Raw genomic sequence first — 26,339 nt, 5'->3', positions numbered from 1 at the left:
TAAACTGGCAAAAGGCCAAAGATAAAATATACAAATATATAAAATGTACAAATGCTTCTACACAAATAATGAAGCCTAAAAAATAAAATGGGTCAATCGGAATGGCTGGCAGTCATATCTGGGACTTGGTGGAGAGAGAAGAAAGTCTTGTGTGGCTGTAAGCTCTCTAGGAGAGACACAGTTAGACAGACAAGGACTCTACGACATCATTCCCCTCTCACCTCTTAATGGGCAGGGAACATGCCCTTCAACTCTGCTGTACTGTACTCTCCCGGGCGGGCACTTAGAACAGTGCTTCACAAACAGTAAGAATTTAACAAATGCCATTTTAAAAAGCACTTAGTACAATGCTTTGCACTCAGTAAGCATTCAATAAATATCACTGATTGATTGATTATACATACAGGCAACATGAACTGAAATGGAAAAAAACCAAAAACTTACCAGGCAAGAGGAGTACCACGAAATCCCTCTACTTAGAAATTATATATTTAAACTACAAAAATATTACAGTAAAAATATCCTACAGACTACTTAACTGTGGTGAGAAATGTGCCAAGAATGGAAGAACTGCAAAACTAGAACAGGATCTAATACTGGGAGGCTTTAAATATCCTCAGTTAGCCTGATCGGCTAGTTTAAGATGGGAAGTGAAGGGAGAGCTTTGGGAAAGGATAAATTTTCTGGGCACTTAGTTCCAGAATCTTCAGAGAAAGATGATATATGACATTTAGGTCTTAGTGATGGAAAGGACTTGGCAAAAGAAGTATATGAGATGGAGTCACTTGACAATAGTGATTATAATGGTATTAAATTTGACATTCTTATTGGGGAGAAAAGGAGAAAAAAAAGCATAGTCCAGTAGGTCTCAATGATAATTGTTAACTTTCAATACAAAAAAGCTGAAGAGGGTTGTTAAAAAAAATCAAGTAACCGTCAAGAAACCTCCATACTAAAATCCAGAAGATTTCCTGAAATCATCAGGCAATTAGGTAAGCCAAAAAATGCAGACGAAGAGTGCTTTGCCAGGAGTGTCAAAGTTAATAACAACAGATCTCTAAATTGATCAGTTCTATCAAAAGCAGGAACTGAGAATTAGTGGGTCCAGCAGGTGAACTGAACAAAAGGTGCCCAAAGATTAAATAATTGATAAAAATCATTAACTGCTAGGTAGCTTTGCTAATATTCCTTCAACAATTCCACTAGGTCTAAATGGTGCAGTATTTGCTCTATATTTCAGAGATCTGTAGTATTTAATTTAGAGCTGTGGGCTAAAATATTTTAGGGTAGACCTTTTGTAAATACAGATTTTTGTTTTGCAAGTTTTGGATCTTTCCTTTCTCATATCAAAATTCTGTCCAAATTAATCAAGCTTTTGACAACCCCAAAGAAAATTACAGACGCTGAGATTGTCAGAGCTCTCAGCAAAGGAGATGAAACTTTCCATGCAGCTGTTAAAGCTAATTTACCCAAGAATTACAAGCAGTCTTTCTCAGGTTAATTTTACTAATATGTATCTTAGAGTGTTCGTGCTGCTCAGCCCCTCCACATAAAATGGCGTTTTCGTGGAGCAGGATTAAACTGGGTCAGCCTACAAACCTCCCCTGAATCTTCTGTGCTTTGTCTTACATTCAAAGTCACTTAGAACACAGATGGAATGCCTGAGTCTCCCAAATCATCAGTATTCAATCCAAATAATGGAAAGGGAAATTAACCAAAGGCACACAAAAAGGTGATTCCTCAATCAGTAAATCCAACTTCTAAAAGACTACAGTTGTTACCATTCAATAGCAGGCATGTCCTCCCTTTCTACATGCAGTGTGGTCTAATGCAGTGGCTCTGCCACTTGTCTGCTGTGTGACCGTGGGCAAGGCACTTAACTTCTCTGTGCCCCAGTTACCTCATCTGAAAAATGGGGATTAAGACTATGAGCCCCATACGGAACATGGACTGTGTTCAACCTGATTATTTGTATTTACTTGTATTTACTTGTGTTTGTATTTACTCTAGCACTTAGTAGAGTGCCTGATACATAATAAAAGCTTAAAAATATCATTTTAAAAATGCTATGACTTGTTCTGACCGTGGTATCTTGCCTCACCTCAACATGAAGCAGCCTAAGAATATTGAGGAGGTCCAACTGCAGGCAGACCACAAAGCACGGATCTAAAGAGCAACACAACCTATGTGCTTAGTTCCTATCAGAAATGATGATGATAATGGAGTTTCCCATCATTAATGATAGATAAGCCTTGGCCTTGGGGCCACAGGGCTGAAAGCCTGTGCAGAGCAACTGATTACAGTGCAGCACCATTCACCCCCACGTTCTTAAAATAATAATAATTGTGCCATTTGTTAAGCACTTATTATGTGACAAGCACTATACTAAGCACTGAACTAGATACAAGATAATCAGGTCCCAGACTGGGCTCACAGTCTAAGTAGGAGGGAGAACAGGTACTGAATCCCCATTCTGCAGCTGAGGGAACAGAGGCTCAGAGAAGTTAAGTGACTTGTCCAAATATACCCAGAAGGTACGTGGAGAGCTGGTTAGAACCCAAGGCTTCTGACTCCCAGAATCATGTTATTTCCACTAGGCCATGCTGCTTTCCTATGTCATGATCCAAGAGGGGCACAGGGTGAAATAAGTGATTAGGTGGGCAAGGGATGCAGCACACTGCAAAGTGAGTATGCGATGATCATTAGCCACACTAGCCAACTACCAGGCAGAACCAGGATTACAATCCCAAAGCATTTGTATACCTTCCCTTTTGCTCTCCCATTTCTCCCAGGTGTAATTTAATTTGAATGTCTGTCTACACCCTCCATGTAGGCAGTGATCATGTCTACCAACTCTACTGTACTGAAGCAGCGTGGCTCAATGGAAAGAGCACTGGCTTGGGAGTCAGAGGTCATGGGTTCGAATCCCGGCTCTGCCACTTGTCAGCTGTGTGACTGTGGGCAAGTCACTTAACTTCTCTGTGCCTCAGTTACCTCATCTGTAAAATGGGGGTTAAGATTGTGAGCCTCACGTGGGAAACCTGATTACCCTGTATCTACCCCAGTGCTTAGAAAAGTGCTCTGCACATAGTAAGCACTTAACAAATACCAACATTATTATTACTATACACTCCTAGGCAGTGAGTACAGCGCTCTGCACACAGTAAACGTTCAATAAATTACACTGATTAATAAAAACCCAGGTCTCTTGATTGTAAGAGCAGAGAGCACGATGCAAGGCAATAAGACTGTTAAAGCCATCAACAATCTAAGCTTTCAGCAGGTACTACCACCTCAGGAAGGCAAATGATTTTTGTTTATCGCTTTGCTTTATGGGTACTTCTCTACCATCTTTGACCTAAGATAAGGGAAAGTTACTAAGAACATCTGTCAAATTCTAATACTTAATGAAAAGCCAAACCATTCATAGAAGATCAATGAATTCTGTATCGTACGGACCCTTGTAACCTCTTGAAGCTCAGCTATGAGCCAGGCACCAATCTATTCAGAGTATTATTCCGTTTTCCATTAAGAACTGGTCACTATCCCTAGTCGAAAGTTCAGTGAAGCTTTTAATAAATATCTAAGGAACTCAGACTTTTTTTTAATTTTTCATTTTCTGTACACAGATTTTAAAATGAATGGCATCTCTCAGGAACTCATATCTGTTACTCCACTTGGATAAAGGTGAGGAAGGAAATGGTTAAGGCCTCCTGACAGGGACAGAAATAGAGGAAAGCAGGCAGGGGCTTGGATATCCTGTTTCGCATTTCTGGAGCCTTCTCTGGACTCAGGCACATTTCTTTGTTCTCCAATCTCCTCTGTGGGATTCCTAACAATATCAGAGCGAGCACTCAGGAGATTCCCAGTATGTTAGAGGTGGGAGGGGTAGTGGGACAGGGGTGAGGGGAGGAGGGAAGTGAAAATTCAGCTGTGGGTTTATAACCTCCTAAAACTGAATAGATCCTGCGGGACCTTTATCAGTGGGATGGAGGTGCTGTTTAGAGAAGAAGAATCTAATTAAAATTTTTGCCTAAGTACCCTCCGTAGGAAAGATGCTGACAGAAATAAATATAACTTTAGAAGTTTCATCTAACATAAGATCAAGAAAACACCTGGGTACAAATTAACATACCTTCTAATTTAGAAGTCTGGCAGAATGAATTCATGTCCAACTCTCTCTCTCCCTTCTGCACTGCCTAAGCACTAGGGCATTTGGTATTCAGCCCACCTTCATGCCCAAAGCACTTATGTACATATTTATAATTTATTTTAAAGTCTGTCTCCCCCTCTAGATGGTTAAACTCACTGTGGGCAGAGAACCATTTTTACCAACTTCATCATATTGTACTCTCCCAAGTGCTTTGTACAGTGCCTGCACAGAGTAAGCACTCAATAAATAGCACTGATTGATGTACACATCAAAGTACTTGTTGAGAGCCTAGAGCACCTTACTAAGCTATTGGGTAAGTACACCGGAATCAAAACATGTAAGTCCTGCCCTCAATTTACCTCATCTGTAAAATAGGAACTAAGAATGTGAGCCCCAAGTGGGAAATGCACTGTATTCAATCTGATTAGCTTGTATTTATCCCAGCACATAGTACGTGCCTGGCACACAGTAAGTGCTTAACAAATACCATAAAAAATCAATAAGCAGAGATTTGCTTCAAGAAAATGAAGACCGTTTTGCTTCGAAACACACAAGCCAACCTAGTTTGCCTACTGCTCATTCCAGACAAGTTGGCTTTTTATAATACTTGACAACACATTCTTGATTCAGTCCTTAAATTTGAAAGTGAGAGAGGCAACTGGGAAACTGCAGATGTTCCAGTATACTTATACTGTGCATAGATTTAGTAGATCCATCTGGCTGGTGATAGCAGGCAGACAACAATAATTAAAAACTGCAATGGAAAGACTTCTCCTTAACCATAAAACACCCTAAGAGAGTGTTCCCATTCATTACCACAAATCGAGTTGCCCTCAACAAGACTCATAGTCTGTTCCTATTGACATGTTCAAACTAGGTGTTTTTATGGTTGTCAATCATGCATTACGTAAAAGTCAGCCTTTTTAATGCGCTCTTTAGTCTCATGACACAGAGGTCCTCTCAAGTACTGCTTGCTTCTGGGATTTGAAGCCAATGTTTCGGATGGTGAAACTGGTGATGATATTTGTAGGGGTGATAAGAATGATGTGTTACAGACAATCATTTCCATATTGGGAGCATGGAACAGTTGTGCCTTGCTGGCTTGTCTCATTTGTTACTTGCAGTGCCTGGTGGTTTTTCCAGTAGCCCCTTCTTGATGGTGTGATCCTGAAGCCTCTGCTCTAATGTTACCCTTCTCTTACTGTTGCATGTCAACCTAAATTGCTACTGGTATTTGCTCCTAGTTGTCTCTTACTTGGCTAAATTTGCTAGGGCTTAAGCTCCTTTTTGTCTTAAATGTTTCTTCAGTCCTCCTGGCATAAGGTCCCTTCATATTTTCAGTTTACCATTGAACAACTGCGTGGATACAGTGCTCTCCATCCCCCTTATACAGTCAACTGTGATGCACAGGTACTACTTCGACACTGATCGTTTGACAGCTTTCTAAGGTCTCACTGTGAGTTGCTCCCAATATTAAATATAGAAGAGAAGTGGTCCCAGTTGATGATCTCTAGAACTTGAATTTGGCAACTACAGTAAGTCTAATTCTTGGCCTGTAGACCTTGGTGTGAATTGGACTCTCAAAATGCCAGCTATGAACCATACTCTGTGTAATCCTGGGGTAAAAAAAAAAAAGACTGACATGTAAAGGGCTTATCTTTCAACCTAATGAAGACAATGTTCAGGGTTAACTAAAAGTTGGGGCTGCTCAGCAGGAGGTCTTGTATAAGCAGAAAGCTCCACTGGATAATGGACCCTGGACAATGAGCAGGGAATATGTCTGCTTATTGTTATACTATACTCTCCCAAGCACTTAGTACAGTGATCTGCATACAATAAGTGCTCAATGAATACAACTGAATGAATGAATGGTCAGTGAGATCCCTTTGATTAGATCTTTGGGGGGGAATCAAGAATACTGGGTTGGAAATAACCAATATTTAGCCTATCCACTAAACACAATTAGCATTCGAATTCCACGTGAGTCAATTATTTTTCTCCTTTGGCCTGAAATTTTCCACAATAATCAGCTTGAGTGATACTGGCACTATTGCAATGAGCGTATCTAGGTCCTTCACAGATTCTTTTTTTTTTCCTTATTGGAGTCTATCATCAGGTGAAGCACAGTGTTTGTTTCAGAGATTGATGCACAGCCCCCGGGGTTTTCAATTTGTACTTAGTCCCTGCAGCACACTGCCCCCCACCACATCACTTCTGGCGAGAATCCCTTTCCTCTGGTGCGAGGTTAAAGGCTGTGAAAGAGAATTTAACATAGGAACGCATATTGAATCCATTTTCTAATTTAGAAAGCACATTATAGTGAAATTCCACACACTGAAGTCACTGTATAAGGAATGATTGTATATAAGTCATTTTAAAGAGGGAAACCAGCTCTTCACCAATTCCCCTGAGTACAGAGCAAGAGGAAATGGGAAGCTACGTGAGGGATTAGGTTAAATATAAGGGAAAATTTCCTGAATTTGAGAGTTTTTAAATGCTGGAATGAATTCCCGGGGGAATCTGGGGATTCTGTCTTGGAGGTCCTGAGGAATAGGATATCCTCTCAGCTGTCTCTGTCTTGCTGCCGGCAGAGGCAAGAAGATGTTCAGGATGAACTCTCAAAGCCACTTCCAACCACACGATTTGACTAAGTGGTGATGACCAGAGCAAGGAGAGGCAGGGGATGTTCAAGATGAACTCCTGAAGTTCCTTCCAACTATAAGGGCTGACAAGAGGAGACAGGAAGGGAAGGATGCTTGGAAATGATGCTGGGACATGTACTAGGGAAAGAAGGATGGGGATAACTTGCAAGAGCAACATTAGTCTTTTTTAACTAAAATTAATATGCTCATACTTTCCATCACAGAAAAGTAAATTCAATAAAAATGGAATTCACAATCAAATTACTACACAAATCATACATTCACGCAATGACATCATTTTACTGTGGTAACCCACATTTAGGCCACCGGATTATGGAGTAACATTTTACTCACTATTATCACAGACAAGACATGACTAATGTAAATGAGAGAGGAAAATAGGTGAGGCTATTCAGCCAGTTTGACAAAACGCAAAGTTGATTTAAATTTTAAGAATTAACAGATCCCCCTGAAAGAAGATGCCCCATAGAATGATAGCAACTGTAATCCCTGACAGAAGTTGTCATTAACATCATTTCTAACAAATAATATTGAGCAACATTTGGGGAGGAGTGGGTAAGATGTTGGTATCTATGTTGAAATTGGGAGCCCATTTTAGGAATTAAACAATGTTGCCTTCAATCTGGGATTGCCTGGAGAGTCTTATCCCATCATTCCTCCTATCCACAAATATGAATAAGTGTCCAGTCAATTCTCCCATAGCACGTGTTTGCACTCTGGGTTTCTGATAGACCACTACTGGGTAAATAGGAAACATTTTTCAGATAATGCATGTCCATCTACAAAAAACTCAATACCCCCATGTTCGAAGAAGCATTTGTGTGTATGCCCAAGACACACACATACACACACAAAAATAATAATGCTAAGAGAACTGGGTCCCAATTTGCCCTGTATCAGAGGGTGGTCATAGTAGGTACACTAACTTAAACAACAAAAAGCTCCCTGAGATATATAAATATAATGATTTTCTCCTTAGCAAAAAGCTTTAGGAAACAGATTTAATGTAAGGAAGTGGATGATCCAAGACCTCACATTACAATCAAAGTGTTGAACACAAATGTATTTCTCCTGAAGATCTCAAAGCTAATCCCAAACTTACGGAAGGAAAATTTGTCATTAGAAGGAGGTCGGCTCAGTAAAAACTTTATTAAGGAATACCCGAAAATCACCATTTCTTAGTTCTAGCAGCCAAGCTAATCTCTCTCTCTCACACAGACACACATATGTGTATATACACGCCCCTGTCCCCCTACTCCCATTTCCTCCCACCTCCACACCACTGCTAGAAAAATAATAATGCTAAGAGAACTGGGTCCCAATTTGCCCCGTATCAGAGGGTACATGCCCTGCCTAATATACCTCAGTGCTTTCTGGAAGATTTCACACTTCAGCTCCACTTAGCATAAGCACCCTCCCTTTGACGTGACCCTTAGGGACCCAAAGCTGAATCAAATTTGATGAGCTGAACAGCCTAGAGATAAACACCCCCAGAGAGAGAGTCTGGCTAGAAACTAATCACATGGATGATTAGGTCTCCGCTGACCGCGTGGTACAGAGGGGTCTTATTTTGATTACTGCTACGCAGAAGAAAGCAGGGAGTTGCCTGGATTTCCAGGGAGCTCTGGGAAGTGAGAACTCAGCCTCTGCTCCTACCTTTGTGGTTAAAGATTCCCTCCATCTCCATGCTGCTTCTGGAGTGAGCGATGCAGAGGGATCCACAGGGAACCAGCCCTTCGGCTGCGGGGGACCGGTCCGTGGTGCGCACGAGGCACCAGTCTGGCTTGTCGTGTGGCCTCTCCAGGACCTCCACGGTCTGGCCGCGGCGGATGGTCAGTTCGTTGCTATTGCATGCTGTGAAGTCATGGATCACAACTGTCAGCTCACAGCCACCGGATAGCTAGGGGAAGACAGAGAAACGAGGGGGTTAATCCTTGCGTGGCAACTACCAACAGCGGAATGTTAGGTGATGAGTCAAGAATCTGGATCCCATTTTCTGTTCTCTCAGACACTGGCAGGCCCTCAGAAATTCATTGTGCCTTAGATGCCCTGGCTAAAACATGTAGATTATTGCCTTTTTACTGAAGACACTGTTGCACATATTTCCCACTTATGATGCCATTAGTTCCAATCCCTTCCCTCACAAAATGATTTAAGGGAAACATTACATTTCTGAGTTTCCCAAGAGGAAAAATACTCTAATAATTATTGTCACTGGATTATTATCATTTATAGATAGTTTAATATGGTTGCCCTTAGTATTTGAAGAAGACACCATTGACGGTGAGGTTCAGTTACTAGTGCATGTATGACCATGGGTGAATGGCTGTACCAATCGAACTGGGGTAAAGAATAGAATAAGAATAGAAATGGCACCATTCCCTCTGGTTTGCCACACATCAAATGGGGTTGAGTCTCCCAAAATAATGACACTAGTTCCCAAACTAATCTACATTTGTATGACAAGTAAAAACGCCTGGCTTTTAAATAGAAACTGCATTACAAATTTGAAAAATTGAATGCAAGTGGGTCCTCAGTATTTTCACTTGTAGTTTTAACAAACACTTTGGTAGCTGAATTGCAATCCACCATACAACTTTTCATTAATACTTCTTTCATGAATGGCTCTTATTCACCTATACCACTTATTATACTTTTGATAGAACACTTCTTCTAGTTACATATCTGGTTCCTTAGTGAAAAGGAACACTAGAAGAAATCACTAATCTTGTTCGTCTACTATGGTTTCTTCTGGATATAGCCAATATATCACATACTCAGTTCTATTATAAAATAAGTTTTCAATGCATGCCTTGTCTAAACCTGACTAAGGAATCATGGAATGATTTTCTTCTGATAGTGCAAGCCTATCTGGGCTCAGTGTGCCATATTACCAAAGAAGCTGCTTGTGTGCATGCAACAACGGCAGACAGAATAATAAGTGTGGTATTTTTTAAGCGCTGACTATATGCCAATCACCATACTAAATGCTGCAGTAGATACCAGGCCGGACACAGTCCCTGTTCCTTAAGGGGCTCACAGTCTAAGTAGGAGGAAGAACAGGTGCTTAATTCTCATTTTACAGATGAGGAAAATGAGGTTCAGAGTGCTTAGACAGTGCTTGGCACGTAGTAAGCACTTAATAAATACTATTATTATTATATTAAGTGACTTGCCCACAGTCACACAGCAGGCAAGTGGCACAGCCGAGATTAGAACCCCGGTCCTCTGACTCCCAGGTCTGGACTTTTTCCACTAGGGCACACTCCTTCTTAACAGATACAATTATTATTTTTATGGTATGGTATAGATGAGTACTGCGGAGTGAATTTTCCTTAACCCAAGTTTCACATCATCACAACCCTTGAACCATAGGACAATTAGGTGCAGTAATGTGTTCAGCACTCTAGATTTGTTCCATGAAAATAGCACCCTAAACATGCATGTAACATGCATTAATGTGCTTCCAGGCTTCAAAAATTTGTACAAAACAGTAAAAATATATGAAAAAGTGATAAACTCAGTAGAGTTACATGATCCAATAAATATATACCAATAATGAAAAGTGTTGGATTCAATTTATGTACCTATGTAAGTGTAATACTTGATTTTCAAAGCGATTTCTTACACATTCTTGTATAAAGAGAATGACGAGGGCTCTATACTACATTGAAATGGGCTATAATCACTCTAATCAAGTCTGCCAGAACACTTTGGAAGAAGGGAAGTGATTAAACCTGGTAAACTTTGAAACCTTATCTCTAAGAAAGAGCTCTATAAGTTATACAGACATTAAAAATCAATACTGCTATCGTGAAAGAGTGCTTTTTGGGGTATTTGTTAAGTGCTTACTACATGTCAAGCACTGTTCTAAGCACTGGTGTAGATACAAGCCGATCAGGTTGGAGGAAGTCCCTGTCCTATATGGACAATGTAAATAGGAGGGAGAACAGGTACTGAATCTCCATTTTACAGCTGAAGAACTTAAGCACAGAGAGGTGAAGTGACTTGCCTGAGGTCAAACAACAAGCACTTGGCAGAGCTGGGATTTGAATGGGTCCTCTGACTCCCGGACCTGTGCTCTTTCCACTAGGCTATGCTGCTTTTTAGTCACCCATGCATCCATGAGTACTGAAAGAACTATATCTTGTTTACTCTGAAAATATTGTTACGCCTATCTCATCCATTAGAGTATAAATTCCATTTGGGCAGGAAATGTGTCATTTTTTTGTTTTACTCTTCCCAGGTGCTTACTATGGCACACTGTACCAAGGAGGAGTTCAATAAATGCTATTACTCCTACTATTAAGGTATAAAGCTTTCTGGAAAATTACAGAAAACTGTTCCACAGGAAAACTGGAGGATTGACGGAACTACTGAGATTTCATTTTTGCTAGGTAACTACAAAAGCAACTCTTTATCATATAACTGGTTCATCTCCTGCATCTTAGAAAAGTTATCTGCTCTGCTAAATCAGTTATTGATGCCAGTCTTTAAGATTAAGACTGAAATGCAATTTTAAAATTATCTTTGGGAGTTTCCTCTTCCCAGTTTATTTAGCCTGCAAACTTGCTGTGGGCAAGGAACATTACTTTCCCATGCACTGACTGATTGCTTGAAATACTTAGAACTTGAAGCAAAAAGCAGAATCATTTGCTTTTCCAGGGAAATACAGGTCAAACGCAACTAGATCTTACCAAGTTCCCCTTCATGATTTGCATTCCACATGGACTCATTTCTTTCCTTTTCTAAACCACTGGACATAACCCTGGAACAGGAATCTAGACCAATCTAGACATTACTTCCCCCATGATCCCTGGCTACTACCTGACTTGACTAATCCCACATATGCATGCATTTGTACCATTCTTTTCTTTTTTATTACAATTACAAAAAGGCAATCAGTCAAACCTGTCAACTCCCTGAGCAGAAATCTCCAAGCTCCCTTAAGAAAAGTAAGTCTCAGTTACAGGGAACGTAATTTCATAAAACAGTACCTTTTCACTCCTGAGGACATCTTACTTCCCCCCTCCAGCCACTCCCTTCCTGCCTCTTTTCAGAGCCTCATTACCTTTCATAATGCTCAAAACCATGCTAAAGTGTTTTCCGGGGGGAGTGGGAGGGAAAGGAAGGGGTCTGCATAAGAGGGGGAATTAAGAGCTCATACTTGTTTTCTGGCATTGATTTTACAGCTCTCCTTAGAGTAAATCGAAAGCAATTGGAAACAGCTGGGAACTTAGAATGTAAATGAAAAAATCAGGCCTATTCAAACATCTCAAGTTGTTAGTTAGATTACTGGGGTGGCCAGTCCAGTTTTCAAGTGGCTGGTCCAGGTGTCCAGTACAAATTCAGCACTGGATACTTTTAGGTCTGGTATTTTCATTTTCATTCCTGGGATGCCCCTCCCCACACGACTTCTGCTTCAGAGAAGCAGCATGGTCTAGTGGATACAGCATGGGCCTGAGAATCCGAAGGACCTAGAATCCCAGCTCTGCCAAATGTCTTCTATGTGAACTTGGGCAAGTCACTTCACTTCTCTGTGCCTCAGTTGTCTCATCTATAAACCTGGGATTAAAATTGTGAGCCCCATGTGGGACAGGAACTGTGTCCAACCCGATTATCTTGGATCTACTCCAGGTCTTATAACAGTGCCTGGCATATAGTTAGCACTTAACAAATACCATTATTATTATTATTAGTCTGCCGCCAAGTTCTGCAGCTTGGATGCAGCGACTGAGATCCCACATGGACTGCAAAGGGGAACGGGAAGGCTCAGGAGCCAGCAGGGACAAGGAATCAAAAAAATGCACTCTATTTGCCTGAGCTCAGCGTGCTTCCTCAAAATGGCGGGACACCTCTGACAATGCTGCGTTTCAACTGAAAGTGGACAGCTAATTTCCACAGGTAGCCAACATGGCGCTCTGCAATCAAAAAACAGTGCAGCTCTTTTTGAGCAGGAGTTGCTTAAGAATTGTGAGACAAGGAGGTCAAAGGGAAAATAGCCCTAAGAGATAAAAACAACCAATATGTCAGCACAGGGGACAGTCTTTGTGAGTGCCGAATGTGGCCAAGACTGTGAGTACCAAATTGGTTTTTGATGATAATAATAACAACAATGATTAAGGCATTTGTTACGTGCTTATTATGTATCAACCACTGTTCTAAGTGAAGGGTAGATACGAGTTAATCACGTTGGACATCTTTTCTGTCCCACATGGGGCTCACAGTCTAAGTAAAATGTCGAGTGGGTGTTTAGCCATTTTACAGTTGAGGAAACTGAAGCACAGAGAAGTTAAGTAACTTATGCAAGGGCACACAGCAAGTGACTGGAAGAGCTGGGATTAGAACCCAGGCCTGTGATCTTTCAGCCACATAAGTACCCATGGGTGAATTTCACCATCAGTTGTTTTTTGAGTATGAAGGACAAGTCACTCTCTCAAAATACATATGTGCAAAGGGCTCCAAAATTCGCCTTTGTACCTATAAGCTTCACCTGAACAAGGGGTGCTCTTTCTGCACATTTTGATAGTATTACCTAGCATTAATAAAAAAAGAAAATATCTCAAGCTAAGTTCCTTTAGAAATAATATCACAAAGACTGTCCAGCTTCAAGAACTGAGCCCTGCAGGAGCTATTACACTTTCCAAGGTCTCCATCAAATCAAACTCATGAAGTGCAAGAAGAATGAAGTTAACTCTCTTTTACCCCTTCCCTCTCCTCCCCAAACCTAGCAACCTTGGTAGTGCAACTGAAGATCATCACATCTGCTGAAAACCATCAAACTTGCTGCGGATGAAATGCTGTTCGTTAATTAGAGGAACAAGGAATCGTCAGGGGTCTCTGCACAGAAAGGAGTCAGTACGTGCTTTTCCTCCTTAGTATTTGATCCTTGATTAGAAGAGAAGAAAAAAAAACTATTCTGCCACAAAAAGATTCTGTGTCTAATCAGAGCACAAGTACTGGTTGTTACAAGAGATCTCGCCTACTGAGGGCTTTACATCACAGCAAGTTTGTATTCTTTACACAACTTATCAATGTAGCGTGCTGTTAGAAGGAAGCTTAAATTTCAAGAGAAATATAACTTTTTTTATTTTAGAAAGAACAGCGAGGGACCTGGTTTGAATTATTTAGGGTGGAGAAATATTTAATGGATGGGGAAGAGCCCTAAGAGCAAGGGGAACCTGTCAATGATTTGCCCATGTAGGTACAGATTGTCCTCGCTGTGAATTGTTCAGCTCCACGGGTCTGGAGCTCATGAGGGAGGAGGACTGACATTCCAAAAGCTAATATTTTAGAGATCAGTTTCAGGTGGGTGGCTTTTGCCAGTTTTCTAAGGAGAAGAAAGAAGGAACCAGTGGGGGTGGGTGGGAGGGAAAGTGGCGATGGGGGCAACCAAACAAAAGCCATTTCTCTCCCCTTTGAAGAACAAAGCATACTGTGACTCACGAACAATTATACCCTGCTGCCTCTGTGCCTGCTCACTTAGGGACCGTGCAAAAGTGCTTATGGAGCAATGTTGGTTTTATGCAGACCAAAAAAAGGGTATTGCTTGGCAAAAAAAGGTATTAACCAAGAGGGATGTACTCTTGACAGCAGCTATTGAAGAAGGGCTCTCCGTGGCAGCTGGTATAGTTGTTAGCATAAATACTGTGGTGGCCCATTGCCTTCCTTGCTCACTCCCTCACCCACCCTACAGGTGGGCTTCAGGCACACAGCATCGATAGCAGCAAATCTTAATAGGAACACCCCTGAACAAATAATTCCCACACCCACTTCTAATCTGCATCAATCAGGCCAATTTCAGAGGAACTCATCTCCTTTTAGTTATTAAAATGATGGAGCCTAAGAGTGAACTGAACTCTTTTCCTGCTTCACTGGAGAAAAGAGGATTTGTTCTGGAATTCATTTCAATACTTCCGGCTCCAGGGTCAAAAGCCAAGAATGATTTCCTAAAATCAACCCAGGCTAAAGGGCTGAAAAACCTTCTTGGTGAGTGGATAACTTTCAAGAGAATACAATAAAATGATATGTCAATTTCTCCACCACTTACAGATGTAATGTTGCACAATGAACCTATCCCCTGGTCTTCCTGATATGGGTTATTTGAGAGAACTTTGATAATTCTATAAATCCAAGTAACCATCTAATTTTTTGCAGGGAATCCCAAATATTTGCTTCAATTTTAGCATGCACATGTAAAAGACTCTTCAAAACACTCACACTCCTGGATATGATCTCACTTTCAGGAGCATCATCTTTGACCCAAATGACAAATCTACACTTTACACTGCACTTGGGCAGAAGAGAGCAGGCTGCTGGTGCTTCAGGAAAAACTTACATGGTAGAGTTGCACAGCTCACCTTCTGGGGAACTAGTACCTGCTTCGCTGTCAAGAGCAGGACCAAGTTAATGGCAGTTTTCTTTTATGAAAGCAGGCTGAGCTGAAAATAACACGTCCAAGGAGGTGTGGTGAGGGATCAGTCAGGTATTAAATACATACATGGTTATGCGTGGAGTTGGGGGACAATGGAGTGTTTTGGTTTCATCGATCAATTGGATTTATTGAGCCCATACTGTGTGCACTGTACTTAAGTGCTTGGGAGAACACAATGGAGTTGGTAGACACAATCCCTGCTTAGAGTGAGTTTACATGCATTAAAATAAAATAGCAAGTATAGGAGATTTGTTGGGATAAGCTACAGATTGAGATTTGGACAGAAATTTGCATGTATCGTGCTACATGATATCAATAAAACATTTTATGTACGAAAATTTAATTGGAGGCAAAAACTGCTTTCTGAGCCTTTAATTGAGCAAGTATGGGAGGGCTACACATAGGTTCTACTATAACCACATGGCTCCACACACAAATATACTCTCAAGGAATGCATATTAAAAATTGGTAAAAAAAAAAATCTAGTGAGGGAATTTTTACATTTCAAATTGTTAGCCTTAAATAGGTTGTCAGTGATTCCTTTAACCCAACTGCTTTTAATGTATAAAATGCAATTCCTCCAGTCCCAATCAACTTCCTGTAAAACATCATTTTCTGTACTTCTGAAAAAGCACCTACAATTCCAACTCACCAAATCCATTTTATTGCCTCATTCTCAAAGTGATTTAAACACTGAGTTTTAAAACACACACATACACCTGGCAGCTTAAGAGCCTAAGAACTCCCATGCCAAATTTCAACCTCAAGTGAACTGCAACAACTGAGTTATAATTCCATTAAAACTAAGGGCTGTATCACCTTCAATCTAGCAAGCCAGCTAAGAACTGCATCCTGCTGACACAAAATGATTTTTACATAGTCTAAACTGGTTGTTTCATCATGTCACCAGGTTTTATGCTTATCTGAATTTTTTTTTTTTACTTGTATGGTAATAGTCTCTAATAATTGAGACACAACACAAGTTCTTTTACACACTTCTATCACTCACTCACACACACATATATGTGGGCTTCTACACAAATAATCCAACAGTCTGGTTAATGTGAGTCAACAACTGCTACACTGCCCTACGTCCAGGTATGAGCTTTGCCTATCAATAAGGGGATTCAATCAACCTGAGCTCACAGAGGGAAAAATATTCCGGTAAAGGAAATGCCTTATGTTTTCAACTATTTTCTTCTTTCACATACCCCCAGATCATTAGAGCAAACACTAAGATTTATGATTAAATTGGATTATTTGAATTATACTTTAATACTCTTATAATGCTTGCAGATCTCTTTTATCTCTAGGTCAGCCAAGGATGGATTTAATCGCTTCTTCTCATCATACCTTCCATAAATGTACATTCTTGCAAAAAAGCCCTCATAAAGGAAAACTCCTGTTGTCATGCTCCCGGTGTCCAATGTTGCGTGCACATGCACAAGAGTTTCTTCCAACACCATGAGACACCACTGTCAAACAATCTCATGTTATAGAAGAACACTCCTTAATCCTTACCAACATTCTGGCAAAACCGCGTAGTGAAAACACGTTACGGCAGTACTGAACGTACACCAAGACTTTTTTTTTTTTCAGGAAGGGACTGGATTTTATGTTGCAACTGATATTCCCCAATGTTTTAAATTTTGGGTCACTCTGTTTTAGAGGCTTATGTTGACCATACCCATTGCCCAATTTAACAATTTTACTAGATTGTGAGATTCCATGATCCGGAAGGTGGGTGGGGTGCATAGAGCAAGAATTCCATTTTTGGCTGTGACCCGTCTCCTTGGGTGGTTTGGGACAAGTAATCTACCCTTTCTCCCCTTTGCCTGTTTCCTCATCTCTGAAACACAGATGTCGTCATCTCCCCCCTCCCAACTTCAGAGAAATAGCATGAGGACAAATGAGCTAAGATCTGGCAGGATTTTGCACTCTTTGGGGATAATACACTGTTACAGAGGACCTGTCCTTTTGTAAACAAGTATTATAAAAATTGGCAGAAAGAGGGCTCACCATGGAGGTATTCAGTCCCAGAGCTACTAGGATGAACAAAGAAAAAGCATTTTTTCAAATGATGTATTCGCAGAAGAAAATGGACACTCAGGCTGTTTGGTTCCTTCTTATCTGATAGGCGCCTGCTCTGATCTGCTGACCACTTGATTTTCTGGGAACCAGAGGGTCTTTGGCAGTTAGTTCCTCCCTGGCAACTTTTTTTTCTTTTCCCAGCAGCACTATGAACATCATCTGAGAATTATTAGAAGTCCTGGCTGAAATCCCCTTTCTTTGTGATTTTCTCCAACAGACTGCAGCAGAAATGAGGCCGGGTTTCTCCCAAGAACAGGCCTATAAATCCTAAGTCAAGCACGGGAAGAGCCAGCCTGAATGGTTTCCTCCCCATTCAGCCTCCGACAGCCACTTTATTCGTCCGTCTACATTTCTATTGCTTGAATTTATTCAGAGAAGCTGTCACCAGCACCAAACTAACACTGGCCTTAAAGTAGATTTGTTTTTGTTTCTGGATATAACTGAGTCTCAGCTTTGAAAATTGGAGAATTCACTTTTCTCACTTAGTTTTCCACCTTCCTTTGTGAAAGAACAAGTTGCATAATGATTACCTGTTCACCGTCATTCCCTCCCATAAGAGAATACAGGTTTATTAGGCTATTTGGTGACAACCTTTTCAAGAGGAGGAAAACCACAAATCAGAATTTCATTCACTGGCCAATATGCAAGATGTTATGAGAAAGAACATGGGTGAAAACCAGCACATTTCATCCTTTTCCTAAGGCCTCAGAGAAGCTACGGTTGAGAGAGGCTGAACAAACTCCAGAACTCATTTCACTTTGTGTGAGCTACTCAATCTCACATAAAATTTAATCCCAACCCAGGAACAGAAAAGAAAGTCCAAGGGGCCTCTAGTTACAGTTCCGATGTTAGGATAACTCCCTTCAGCTAAAACGTTTGAGTAAATATTTGAGGGTTTAAGGAAAAGTACCTGGATATAAAAATACCACTTCTTAAAAATGGATCTAGAGCATCATTCCTTGAGTAAGACTGTTAAGCCTGTTGAGAGCCTTAAATTAGGAACTACTACGGAAGTGACGCTTGACCTGAGACCCACCAGACAAGCATCTGGAAGCAGCTTTCAAAAGGTCCAGGCAAATTAGGCAACAGTTATAGAAGTAGAGGTAATCTTACAGGAACTCTGAAAGTATGGTTTCATTTAAGTCAGCAGAATTCAATTACTCAAAACAATAACAAATTAAAACTTGTAAAAAGGAAAGAGAGGACAATATTGAACACTGAATTACTCCTTAATCCTTCTTTCCAAGTAGACTCAGCTCCCTGCAGTGAAATAATTAAATTCTGTACACCAATAATATTCAGTGCTCGTGATTACTCCACCTACTGGGTATCTTTGCAAGTTCAAAAAATGCAGCCCCTTAATGTTAATAAATGCATTTTTTAAAGATTCAAATCTATATAATATTGCAAAGAAACTCTATGGCTACTAGCAAAGCATTAGAAGGTACAGAAGACAGAGGCTGGTTGAAGATGCTGAGGGGAGACACGACTGAAGCTTACAAAATCATGAAAGGTGTGAGCGGGGGCAAACACAGAGCTGGTTGTTCACCAAACTCTACCAAACACATCAAATTAAGAAGGACCAACTTAAGCTTGAAGATGGCATGTTGAAAATAGATGGAAAACTGTTTCACCTTGTGGGTAGGTAGTATACAGAATTTGTAACTACTCATGTAGTCTGCAAACATCAATAGGTTCAAGGAGAGTTGAAAAAATTCATAGACAAGAACTCCATGGAGGCTATTGGAGGGAAAGTTATGGCAATGAGAGGGGTCAATCAATCTATCGATCAGTGGCATTTATTGAGTACTTACTATGTGCAGAGCACTGAAATAAGCGCTTGAAAGAGTAAAGTGCATTAGCAGATTCCCTGCCCATGAACAAACTGATAGCCCAGAAAGGGAAGAAAGTCTTACCTCCAGACTGTAAGTTCATTGTGTGCACAAAATGTGTCTGCTTACTGTTATACTGTACTCTCCCAAGTGCTTAATACAGTCCTCTGCACAAAGAAAGCCCCCAATAAATATGACTGAATGAATGAAGAAGAGAATGCAAAGACGGATAAATAAGGGCCTAAATTACTGTGTATAAATCAAAGTATTGTGGGAGGTGGGAGTGCATAAGTGTGAAGGTGGGGAAAAAGTGATGGGGGAAAGGTGTGTGTAGAAGCTTGGCCTAGTGCCGAGAGCCCGGGCATTAGAGGATCTAGTTTCTAATCCTGGCTCCACCACTTGTTTGCTGTGTGACAAGTGTCAGGTCAATCACAGTACCTGTCCTCCCTCCTACTTAGATTGATAGCCCCATGTTGGACAGGGACTGTGTCTGACTTGATTAAATTGTATCTACCCCAGTGCTTAGAAAAGTGCTTGACATATAGTCAGCATTTAATGAATACTATAATCATCACCATCATTATCAAAATCAAAAGAAATAAAAAAGAAGGAAGTGTTTTATACACACACACATGATGGTTCACCTTGGAAGACTGAAAGGAAAGGAAAGGGTAAAGATGTTGGGAGGATACATTTATTACCAAAGAGGGCAATGGTGACCCTGTTTCTCTAGCTTCCTTTGGCACCTCTGCTGGAGAAGGGAATCTTGGCCCCCTATTGGACTCTTTCCAGCTCAAAGGGGTAGGACAAGTCCACTGCTTCCAGCCCCCAGAGTTCTGAAGGTGAAGCCAATAGTGACGCACACCCTCATGGTGCCAAATCTGTAGAATGACGGCTCCACACAGAGGGGGAAACTATGCTACGGAGCCACCTTAGGTATCCTGGATTAGATTTCCTGTTAACCTGCATCATGAAGGTATTGACATGCATATCAGTGATAGCAGTAGCAGCAGCCATCACTTGAAAACAGGGAATATAAGTGATGATCAGCAAGAGCCTGATAATTTTGACAGCCACTGGCCTAAAACAGGACGTCGGTGAGATAGAGCGATCTGATAGCTTGTCTTGTATTATTCAAGCTTTGTTTACATATCCTGTAACTGTAGCCTCCTTTCTATGCTCTTGATAAAAAAAAGTGAAAATGATTCTCATAACCTACCTTGTCACTGTCCAGTGTGTTCTGAGAGGTTCGGGAAGCAATTGAAATTGTATCAGGTTGACTGCTGCCATCTCCCTGACTATCCAGGTCTTCTCCATCCCTGAGAAATGGTGGATCAAAGTCAGTCACTAGCAATCATGACTTTTTTTTTCCCAACACTAATTCTTTGATATATCTGTAATTCTTATGGGAAACAATGGACATTTGAAAAATCCAAATATATGAATACTCTTACACTGCATGGTAGGTGAAAAAAGATAGTGGTCCCTCTGTTATTGCTAGCCAACTAACAACAAAAGCTATCCCCAAAATTGAATTCATTAAATTTGAAAATGATCGTGTGAATAAATATAAGGGAATTTATATAGCTTGATAGAGAACTGCCAGACACTTCAGGGAAATGTAACAAATGTACCCAGTCCCTAGCAGCTCTAACACAAAATAGCAAGCCCGAAATATTCCAAAGAACCTATGAGAACAAGGGACTGAACCCAATTCTACCTTCGGTGCTACCATAACACATGTTTTCACTACATATTTTGACTAGAAAATTGCTCCCTAAGTGAACCACCTAAGTGAACAAACAGCCCAGGAAGGCGGGGGCAGGGGGGAGACCCAAACCACTAACCTTCTTCCCTTCTGTTTAGCTGTTGGCGCTGTTTTGGGGATATGAATTGGCTCTTTCAGAGCTCCTTTCAGATGAATCGTCCTTTCCTGTATCACCTCTCGAATGTGTTTGATCCAGTCTTGTTTATTTTCTATGCTGGAAGCCTTAGAAAGGGAATGAAAATTAATATTACAACTCAGAAGAGACTTATTTCTGATTACTTTAAATGCACACGTCCTATTAGCTTCAAAAATAACTTTCAGGAACACAGAAACCGAATTCCATATTTCCTTCTGGGGCTGGACAAGAAACCCTTGTTTCCTAACCTCCGGGTAGTTATTCTGACGAGAATGGATCTGTTTTGGCTTCAGATGTTTGCATTATAGCAGCCATCAAGGAGGTCGGGTGCTGCCAGCTCACCTTCTACCACGGCCCCAACCCAGGCTCTTTATCACTGACTGGCACCTGGACTCTCAGAGCAAGGCCTAGAGAACCTTAGTGCAGCCTACCTAGCAGCATGTGCCAGGCTCTCCCTGGCAATTCATTCTGCTACTAACACGAAATGCAGAGTTCTGTGAAACCCTCTTAAGGCCCTGCTCCCTGTTTCAGAGAAGACCATGGGAAATGTTTGGAGAAATTGACCCCCTGCATGTTCGACATTTCTCCTGCCAAGTGTTTCTGACATCTGCACAGAGAGGATCTCTATTCCTCATGTGCCGGTTTCCAAAACACATAAGCCTCCTGTGGCATGAGAACCATTTCCGGCAGAGATGAATGTCACAAACTGGATATGACATCAGACCGTGAACATGCAGGAACAAACGATCCTCTTTTTATGTAAATATACTACAAAAAGACCCCAGAGCCCAATATTCTCCCCTCAATATTTCAGTATTCTATTTCCTACCTAGACTACTGGCATCCTGCAGCAATTTTCTTTTTGCTTGTTTCAGGTTGAACTTCTTTATATTACATTTCTTCCCTCTACATTGTAAGCTCCTTGTGGGCAAGAAACATGTCTACCAGTTCTGTTATTGTACTCTCCCAAGCCCTTGGTACAGTGCTCAGCACTCAATAAGTGATCAATAAATTCCACTGATTGATTGATTCACTCACCCTCTGGTATATCATTATTTTACCCAAGGCTTTGTTTTTCCATTTACAGAGCCTCCCTTTCATTTACCTAAAAACAGTTATAACTATTTTGCAAATTTTAAGTACCTTTTGTGTGGATAGAGCATATTAAAATACGTCCTAAAATGAATGTTTTGTCCCTTTCAGGTCTTCCCTGACTCTATCCTTTATTCTGCCTCCCCTCCATCTCCGACCATTGCTGAGCAACAATTGTTGCTCCACTGTCATCTCCTCCTCTCACTGCCACTCTATGTGACTCTCATTTCTTGGAAGATGAGAAATTAGCTTCTGCCCCCTTCTTCGCTTCTGAGCAAATCCAGACCTTCAGAGAGAAACCCTGCTATTGTTATTAATAATTAACACATCTCCACATGCAAATAAGTAAACAGTTACACAAAGACACATTAATCTGTTACCATGCGACTCTAAACAGGACAGAGAAATGGATCATTTTCCAATAGAGCACGATAGCCCCTACAAAAAGCAAAAGTTCAGAACCCCAGGTTTCCGCTAACACCACAGAATTAAAAAGAAAATCAGGGATGAAATAGATATTATCCTCTTTCACATATTGGTGTTTGACTGAGCCTGTCTCTGGCTTCTCTCCCAGTATTTCCCTGCAACAAATCTCTATTTCCAACTTCTCCAGGAACAGACATCAGAAGTGGCTCCCTCATCTTGTGGCACTCCCTGAGAACTCAAGCTGCAAGCCCATCTGCATGTTCTCAAAAGACATTGTAAAATCCTGGCCAATCCTGGGAGGGGCCCATGTAACCCCAAAAGGAGCCAGCTCCTCTAATCCTGCCTTCTGAAGGATGCTGTCATCTCCTGACACCACGACCTAAAAGGAATCTCCAAGTTATCCTCAGTTGTTTCAGAGCAAAGTTTTAGTAAAACAATGCCCAACTCAGCCTGAAGAACTACTGCCTACTCTCAAGGAATGACACACAATTGGCTTTGTGATCAGTCATCAGACTCTATTCATATTAAAAAATAGCTTCCTTGGCCTTAGTCATGGCAGACACACATCCAAACAATCAGCCTATTTCCCTGGAAGTATTAGAGAAGCAGCGTGGCTCAGTGGAAAGAGCCCGGGCTTGGGAGTCAGAGGTCATGGGTTCGAATCCCGACTCTGTCACTTGTCAGCTGTGTGACTGTGGGCAAGTCACTTCACTTCTCTGTGCCTCAGTTCCCTCACCTGTCAAATGGGGAGGGAGACTGTGAGCCTCATGTGGGACAACCTCATTGCCCTGTATCTACCCCAGTGCTCAGAACAGTGCTCTGCACGTAGTAAGTGCTTAACAAATACCAACATCATTATTATTATTTGGAAATGCGTCCATTGGCTTCATGCCGTAAGATTGAGGTCTGCCTTTTGTATCTTTGATCTCAAACCAAATTAGCCAATTGTTTCAACAGGCAAGGCAAAGTTCAGTCCTTCTCAATTCTCCAACATTCCCCCACTTCACCACAATCAAATCGATTTTGCATCAAAACAGTTGGTTTACTGGGCTAAGAGACGAATCAGGGGCTTCATGCGGAACATCCTTATTCAGGATATGTCCAGCCATATTTTTAAGTAATATCGTGAACCCTACTGAGGGGATTCAAGAGTAAATAAAAGTATCTTCAGAATAAAAATATATAGGTATATTTGTATATTTCTTGTTAAAGAGGGAAAAATAAGGATACAATCAAAATGCAATCATTGTTACCTCAAGAGACATTTTCTCAGTGCAGAGAATCATACCTTTAAGACAATTTTGTTATCAGAAGTTGGAGTCCTTCCTACCCAGAGTGCGAATTTACAGGGATCCCCTTCGACGTGTTCTGTGACACCCAGCTCTGAGGTCTAGATAAAGACAAAAATAGAATGGTCAAGATTAATGATACTTCCATTGGAATGTGAAACAAGAACAGGCTCAGCCTTTTAAGGTGGCATGGATATTTAAATTTCATCTAAACAAGTGCCATTGTCCTATCCCATTAAATCCTATTTCTGGGCCATCAAAAAGTTCCTAAATTGACTGGCCATAGTTTCGTCTCCTTAGACTTTTGCTACCCATCAGATGGTGGAGGTGCTAGAGAATAGTGATATGATCAAAAGATCAGTAGAGTAGGAGGAGACAGAGGAGACAGAGCCTCCCTAAGTTCACAGACCCTTTTGAGATCAATCTTAAAACACCACCAAAATGGCTCCACGATATTCTCACTCTGAAGTCTGATGGATTCATTCTGAAAAAAGAGTAAACCCTGGGATAGCATTTCACTATTTTCTAAACAGGCCATTGTCAGGAAGGCAACTCTTAAAAGCTTTCAGTTGCAAGAGTTACAGTCAGCCACGTATGGTTCAACAAAGTCACTGAAATGGATGAGGTGATTCTGCTGGGGTAGAGAGACATGGGCTATTTGGGTGAGTTTGTACTTTGTCTTCTCTCTAAATTCTTCTCTCAACCTAGTGAGCCCTGCTGCCTTTCCTTTTTTCTGCCACAAAAGGAAGTGATTTGCAATCTACATGCCTGAAGGTGAACTCTGAAAGAATCCTGAAGTATAGAAGATAAATTAAATGAAGATGTATTGGCTTCTAAAAACATATTAGTTGGGTCTCTGAGGGTTGTTCTAAAGCCAGGATCTTGACGTGAATTACTACCAAACAACTTTTGCTTTTTCCTTTCCAGTTGGAAAATGATCTCGAGTGATGTAAGTTATTCTCCAAACTGACAATCCCAAAAAGGACATAAGCCAGAGGAAAGGTACAAAAATGATTGATTTTAGCTTGTAAATTGCAAGATGTTTGACCTCCTCAAATATCCCAAGGACCAGTCATAAGCATTCAGCATTCCGTCATTATTTTGGAATTTGGGCAAACACATACATATCAAATGTCTTCTTCTAAATGCAGAATGACTGTTCCATTCGCCTACACTCCAACTGTTCATGCAATATTCTTTGTACTCTGAGCATAGAAGACAAATACGGATTCAAATATCACTCTTTAATTCGTGTGTCCTCTAACACTAACTTTATTCATCAAATGTACTTGAGCTTCAAGAAATACAGTCCCATTTTGCTGCTCTTCACTTCAACATGGGCATTGTGTCTCAGTTAAGTGAGTTGGGTATTTGAGAGATGAACAGGACAGTCCTAGATCAGGTGCTGGTTGTCAATCGCTCCAGTTGATTTCTGGGAGCAAAAAAAACATGCCACTGAAGCTGGCAGTTAGGAAGGGGGCCTGTTGCTTTGTAATACTTAGAAAAGCAGCGTGGCTCAGTGGAAAGAACACGGGCTTGGGAGTCAGAGGTCATAGACTGTAAACCCGTCAATGGGCAGGGACTGTCTCTATCTGTTGCCGATTTATACATTCCAAGTGCTTAGTACAGTGCTCTGCACATAGTAAGCGCTCAATAAATACTATTGAATGAATGAATGAATCCCGGCTCTGCCACTTGTCAGCTGTGACTGTGGGCAAGTCACTTAACTTCTCTGTGCCTCAGTTACTTCATCTGTAAAATGGGGATTAAGACTGTTAGCCTCATGTGGGACAACCTGATTACCCTATATCTACCCCAGCGTTCCGAACAGTGCTCTGCACATAGTAAGCGCTTAACAAATACCAACATTATTATTATTATTATATTTAAAGAAATGACACCAAAGACAATCCAACTGCATTGACTCTAAAAGGGCAGAGTGCATGATCACAACCATGGTTCACTCCCAAAACTATGTGCTTAAGAGTACTCTTTCATCCTAATGGTGACATTCTGTAATGTATTAACCATTCTGAGAATAACATAAGGAAGAGACATATGCTTTGACACCTTTCCAAAAAAATGTTTTCCCAGTCTCTCAGTAAAATGATTTGGATCTTGGAAAACTCAAGTTTGTGCAGATTTCAAAAGTCTCCTGGATTCCGCAGTGCCATAGAAGGAAGTCTTTCAACAAGGCAGGAAGGGTGAGAGAGTTTCACTCAGGGAGGTCTTTTTAGCCGGGCTGGCTTCAGATATCAGCCTTCCTGAAGAGCTGCCCTCAACATCCCACATGAAGCTCTCATGTTTTGTGTGCATGACATAATGATGTCATATGCAACATTTTGCAGAAGATCCTCTATTCGTTGCCCCCTCTGCAGCATCTCCTTGACCAAGCCACCCACCCAGGTGGCTCTGCTCCGAGGCCTCACCTTGTGACCCTGCAAATGGATCACTT

At 41.1% G+C, this 26,339-nt stretch overlaps 1 protein-coding gene across 2 annotated transcripts in view; it reads right to left on the bottom strand.

The window, feature by feature from the left end:
* The window catches only part of TRIO (trio Rho guanine nucleotide exchange factor), a 324,651-nt gene that overhangs the window by 79,860 nt on the left and 218,452 nt on the right, over nucleotides 1-26,339 (bottom strand). For both annotated transcript variants that reach the window (XM_029054039.2, XM_029054043.2), the window contains exons 31-34: nucleotides 23,884-23,985; nucleotides 21,021-21,163; nucleotides 20,393-20,492; nucleotides 8,473-8,716 (exon numbers count right to left, since the gene is read on the bottom strand). In XM_029054039.2, the coding sequence (XP_028909872.2) occupies nucleotides 8,473-8,716; nucleotides 20,393-20,492; nucleotides 21,021-21,163; nucleotides 23,884-23,985 (589 nt within the window). The remainder of the gene's footprint in view (nucleotides 1-8,472; nucleotides 8,717-20,392; nucleotides 20,493-21,020; nucleotides 21,164-23,883; nucleotides 23,986-26,339) is intronic.

Source organism: Ornithorhynchus anatinus, chromosome X3 (genome assembly GCF_004115215.2).
Source record: "Ornithorhynchus anatinus isolate Pmale09 chromosome X3, mOrnAna1.pri.v4, whole genome shotgun sequence".
NCBI lineage: Eukaryota > Metazoa > Chordata > Mammalia > Monotremata > Ornithorhynchidae > Ornithorhynchus > Ornithorhynchus anatinus.
The sequence above is the reverse complement of the archived record's forward strand: the minus strand, read 5'-3'. Positions and strand labels throughout refer to the sequence as shown.